The sequence below is a fragment of the Trichechus manatus genome, unplaced genomic scaffold (genome assembly GCF_000243295.1).
Source record: "Trichechus manatus latirostris isolate Lorelei unplaced genomic scaffold, TriManLat1.0 scaffold00153, whole genome shotgun sequence".
Taxonomy (NCBI): domain Eukaryota; kingdom Metazoa; phylum Chordata; class Mammalia; order Sirenia; family Trichechidae; genus Trichechus; species Trichechus manatus.
In genome coordinates this window covers 5,996,140-6,002,188 of record NW_004444089.1, presented here as the reverse complement: position 1 = coordinate 6,002,188, position 6,049 = coordinate 5,996,140, and the positions used below count along the sequence as shown (strand labels likewise).

Sequence of the window (6,049 nt, the reverse complement as noted above, 5' to 3'; positions counted from 1 at the left end):
AACTGGATAAACAAATTATGGTATATTCACACAATGGAATACTACGCAACGATAAAGAACAACGACAAATCCAGGAAACACCTCATAACATGGATGAAACCGGAAGGCATTATGCTGAGTGAAATTAGTCAGTCACAAAAGGGCAAATATTGTATGAGACTACTTTTACAAGAACTCAAGGAAAGGCTTAAAAACAGAAGAAAATATTCTTTGATGGTTATGAAGGTGGGGAGGCAGGAGGAGGGAATTCACTAACTGGATAGTAGACAAGAATTATCTTAGGCGAAGGGAAGGACAACACACAATACAGGAAAAGTCAGCACAACTGGACTAAACCAAAGCTAAGAAGTTTCCTGAATACATCCAAACACTTCAAGGGACAGAATAGCAGGGAAGGGGTCTGGGGACCATGGTTTCAGGGGACATCTAGGTCAATTGGCATAACAAATTTTATTAAGAAAATATTCTGCATCCCAGTTTGGAGAGTGGCAGCTGGCATCTTAAAAGCTAGTGAGTGGCCATCTAAGATGCATCAATTGGTCCCAACCAACCTGGAGCAAAGGAGAATGACGAACACCAAAGACACAAGGTAAGTATTAGCCCAAGAGACAGAAAGGGCCACATAAACCAGAGACTTCATCAGCCTGAGACCAGAAGAACTATATGGTGCCCGGCTACCACCAATGACCACCCTGACAGGAAACACAAGAGAGTCTCTGACAGAGAAGGAGAAAAGTGGGGCACAGAGCTCAACTTCTAGTAAAAAGACCAGACTTATTGGCCTGATTTAGACTGGAGGGACCCTGGAAGACATGGCCTCTGAACTCTCTGTTAGCCCAAAACTAAAATCATTCCCAAAGCCAACTCTTCAGACAAAAATTAGACTGGACTCTAAGACATAAAGGATATTTGTGAAGAGTGTGCTTCTTAGCTCAAGTAGATACATAAAACTAAATGGGCAGCTCCTGATCAGAGGCAAGATGAGAAGGCAAATAAGGATAAGAGCTGGCTGAATGGACACCGGAAACCCAGGGTGGAAAGGAGGAGTGTGCTGTCACATTATAGAGAAAGCAACTAGCATCACATAACAAGGTATGTATAAAGTTTTGTATGAGAAACTTCAACTGTAAACTTTCACTTAAAGCACAAAAAAAAGTTTAGCATTTTCATGGCAACAATGATGGATTCAAAGGCAGGCGGAGACCTAGGCTGACCAATCACATTGGAAGGAAGGCTCATGTTCATTGATGAGAGAAAGAAGAGCTCTCTCTGCCTGGATGAGAAGAACTACAGCCCCAAATCCCTCTGGCATCTTTCTTGTGACCACAAAGGAGACTGGTTTTAGCACAAAGCTAAAACTTTAGGGGCCAAAGCAGAGATATGGAGACATACTATTTTCTTTAGGTGCTGGAGATACAGGAGTAGGGGGAGAAAAAACCTCACGCCCTGCTGGTGGGAAAGTAAAATGGTACAGCCACTTTGGAAAGCAACCTGGCAGTTCCTCAAACAGAGTTACCATGTAACCCAGTAATTCCACTCCTAGGTATATAATGAAGAGGAACAAAAACTTGCACATAAATGTTCACAGCAGCAGTACTCATAATAGCCAAAAACCATAAAAACCTAAATGTCCATTGTCATGTATTGAATTGTGTCCCCCCAAAAATATTTGTAGCAACTTGGCTAGGTCACGATTCCCAGTACTGTATGATTGTGTAATCTGATGTGATTTCCTTATGTGTTGTAAACTCTATCACTATGATGAGGTTATATGTGATTTCCTTATGTGTTGTAAACTCTATCACTGTGATGAGGTTATGCTGATAAGGTTTACAAGATTAGATAGTGCTTAATCCAATCTCTTTTGAGATATAAAAGACAGAAGTGAGCAGAGACACATGGGAACCTCATACCACCAAGAAAGCAGTGCCGGAAGCAGAGCGTGTCCTTTGGACCCGAGGTTCCTGCGCTGAGATGCTCCCAGACCAAGGAAAAACTGATGACAAGGACCTTCCTCCAGAGCCGAGAGAGAGAGAGAGCAAGCCTTCTGGAGCTGATGCCCTGAATTTGGACTTGTAGCCTACTAGACTGTGAGAGAATAAACTTCTCTTTGCTAAAACCATCCACTTGTGGTACTTCTGTTGGAGCAGCACTAGATGACTAAGACATCCATTTATCCAGCAATAAAAAGAAATGAAGAACTGATACATGCTACAACACGGACAAAACTTAAAAATACTATGCTAAGTGAAAGTAGCTAAAGGACCACACATTGTATGATTCCATTTATATGATATATCAAGAATAGACAAACGCATAGAGACCATAGAGACAGAAAGTAAATTGGTGCTTTCATAGGGTTAGAGGGTTGAGGTGTTGCTGTTAGGTGCCATTGAGTCTCTTCTGACTCATAGGGACCCTATGTACAACAGAACAAAACACTGCCCAGTCCTGAGCCATCCTCACAATCATTGTTATGCTTGAGACCATTGTTGTAGCCACTGTGTCAATCCATCTCCTTGAGGGTCTTCCTCTTTTTCGCTGATCCTCTACTTTACCAAGCATGATGTCCTTCTCCAGGGACTGGTCCCTCCTGAATACATGTCCAAAGTATGTGAGATGTAAATCTCGCCATTCTTGCTTCTAAGGAGCATTCTGGCTGTACATATTCCAAGACAGATTTGTTCCTTGTTTTGGCAGTCCATCCTATATTCAGTCTTCTTCACCAACACCATAATTCAAAGGTGTCGACTCTTCTTCAGTATTCCTTATTCATCGTCCAGCTTTCGCATGCATATGAGGCGACTGAAAACACCACGACTTGGGTCAGGTGCACCCTAGTCTTCAAGGTGACATATTTGCTTTTTTGCTTTTTAACACTTTAAAAGAGATCCTTTGCAACAGATTTGCCCAATGCAATGCATCTTTTGATTTATTAACTGCTTGCTGCTTCCAAGGGTGTTGATTGTGGATCCAAGTAAAATGAAATTCTTGACAACTTCAGTCTTTTCTCCATTTATCACTATGTTGCTTATCGGTCCAGTTGTGAGGATTTTTGTTTTCTTTATATTGAGGTGTACTGCATACTGAAGACTGTGGTCTTTGATCTTCATCAGTAAGTGCTTCAAGTCTTCTTCACTTTTGGCAAGCAAGGTTGTGTCATCTGCATAGCGCAGGTTGTTAATTAATTGTCTTCCTCCAATCCTGATGCCCCGTTCTTCATATGGTCCAGTTTGTCAGATTATTTGCTCAGCATACAGATGCAATAGGTATAGTGAAAGGATACAACCCTGATGCACAGTCTTCCTGACTTTAAATCACATAATATCCCCTTGTTCTGTCTGAACAACAGTCTCTTGATCCATGTACAGGTTCCTCATAAGCACAATTAACTGTTCTGGAATTCCCATTCTTTGCAATGTTATCCATAATTTGTTATGATCTACATAGTCGAATGCCTTTGCATAGTCAACAAAACACAGGTAAGCATCTTTCTGGTAGTCTCTGCTTTCAGCCAAGATCCATCTGACATCAGCAATGATATCCCTCTTTCCATGCCCTCTTATGAATCTGGCTTGAATTTCTGGCAGTTCCCTGTCGATATACTGCTGCAGCCACTTCTGAATGATCTTCAGGAAAATTTTACTTGCGTGTGGTATTAACGGTATTGTTCGATAATTTCCACATTCGGTTGTATTACGTTTCTTGAGAATAGGCTTATATATGGATCTCTTTCAGTTGGTTAGCAAGGTAGCTGTCTTCCAAATTTGCTGGCATAGATGTCATTTAATACTTTCCCTGTAGAACACTTCAATATTGCAACTTGAGTCTTGAATTTTTTCTCCACTTCTTTCAGCTTGAGAAATGCTGAGTGTTTTCTTCCCTTTTGGTTTTCTAACTCCAGGTGTTTGCACATGACATTATAATACTTTACTCTGTCTTCTTGAGCCACCCTTTGAAATCTTCTGTTCAGCTCTTTTACTTCATTTCTTCCTTTTGCTTTAGCTAGTCGAGGTTCAAGACCAACTTTCAGTGTCACCTCTTACATCCGTTTTGGTCTTTTCTTTCTTTCCTGTCTTTTTAATGACTTTTTACTTTCTTCAAGTATGATGTCCTCGATGTCATTCCACAACTCGTCTGGTCTTCAGTCATTAGTGCTCAAAGGGTCAAATCTATTCTTGAGATGGTCTCTAAATTCAGGTGGGACAGACTCAAGGTCATACTTTGGCTAATTGTTCTAATTTTCTTCAGTTTTAACTTGAACTTGTATAGGAGCAATTCATGGTCTGCTCTGCAGTTGGCCCCTGGCCTTGTTCTGACTGATGATATTGAGCTTTTCCATCATCTCCTTCCACTGATGTAGTCCATTTGATTCCTGTGTATTCCATCTGGTGAGGTCCACGTGTATACTCACCATCTATGTTGGTGAAAAAACGTGTTTGCGATGAAGAAGTCATCGGTCTTGTGAAATTTTATCATGAGATCCCTTGCATCACTTCTATAACCAAGGCCATATTTTCCAACTATCAACCTTTTCTCTTTGTTTCCAACTTTTGCATTTCAATCACTAGTGATTATCAAAGCATCCTGAATGCATGTTTGATCAATGTCAGACTGCAGAAGTTGGTAAAAATCTTCAGTGTCTTAATCTTTGGTCTTTTTCCCTGGTTTCTAAAAATAGCCCAAGTAATTAAGGTGCTCTTTGTTTTACAAAACAGCCAGGCAAGGCTAAATGTGTGCAAATGAATTGGGAGTCCCCAATTCATCATCTTGGCAACAGGCCTCAGGAAAGCAGGGGCATGATGAGGCCTCCACCGCCCCCCACACTCTGAGGCCTGATCCTTGTCCACGTAGTATGCCAGGTGGGCTTTGAGGGATAAAAATGGCTGGCCAAGGGACCTCTGGTCCCTCAGCTATGGTGCTAGGTGGAAGTATAAGTAGCACCAGTGTCCAGCCCACCTAACTAGGCCTACCTGGTTAGGGGTTACTTGCAGAAGGTAGTCCCCTACCTTTTTAAGTCCCTCACCCACAGGACAGAATGAGGTGCCCATGGAATAGTCCTCATCTCTGCCCAGACAGACTTCTCGAGTTGGAAGGATGCTCAAAAATGGATCCACAGTTGTTCCGGTGCGCTGTCTGCTTCCTGTTGTAACAAAAGCTACTCTCTAAGTTGTAACGCTCTGAGACGTTCAGACTCTGATCAGAAGAACATAATGTCTGTGGAGGAATCGTTATCAGCGATTGGTGCCCTTTCTCTAATGACCTGCTGGCTATTTAGAAACAGGGGACAGCCTGTGTGTACCGTGCAGTTTTGGCATGATGTCCTGTAATTAAAAAGCAGCAGCAAAGAGTACAAAACAAGGTTTCTGTTATTACAAAATAAAGATTTTGGCCTTATAATTGAAAAATAAGACAAAAACTAAAAAGTAAAACCATTTTAACTAAATTAAATTGATAATATTTCTCACAACCTTAGTCTGAGTGTAAGGACAGCAAAGAAACAAATAGAATAAAACTTAAAAGCAACAATACTTGTAATTTTCAAATAGATGAAATAATTTTTCTTTAGTTTCCATTTGTAGTCAAAACTAACACCCAGTTTCTATGTTTATGATCAAATGCATCATATAAAAGTGTCTGTGAGTTAGCAGAGAATACTGGCCTCTGCACAAGGAAAAAGAAGACCACAGGAAATTTATGTTAATGATTATCAGCTGTCCATCTTTAAAAGCCACACAACAGAGCCATCAATGTATATCACTTACCTTTTCAAGTAAGTAGCCAATGACTAAAAAGCCTTTTCCACCCAGCATCTGTTCTTGCATGGCTACTGAACTTTTAAGTAGTTCAACCAGGAATGCCAAAAGAGTAGCACTGCATATAAAGTATAGAGAATTTCATTATGTGACCATAAAAAGCTGATTATAAACACAGTTTTCCATTTCATTATTTTATTACGCAAAAGATAATAACCATATTCAAATCCAGTCTGTATTCTGCTGACAAAAACTACTATATCTTACATTACACAAGGTTATTTTTTCTCACA

The 6,049-nt window shown here is 40.6% G+C and overlaps 1 protein-coding gene across 1 annotated transcript in view; it reads right to left on the bottom strand.

Moving 5' to 3' along the window:
• The window catches only part of NBEA (neurobeachin), a 685,423-nt gene that overhangs the window by 605,163 nt on the left and 74,211 nt on the right, over positions 1-6,049 (bottom strand). Inside the window, exon 10 of the mRNA XM_023740363.1 lies at positions 5,766-5,874. Within this exon, the coding sequence (XP_023596131.1) occupies positions 5,766-5,874 (109 nt within the window). The remainder of the gene's footprint in view (positions 1-5,765; positions 5,875-6,049) is intronic.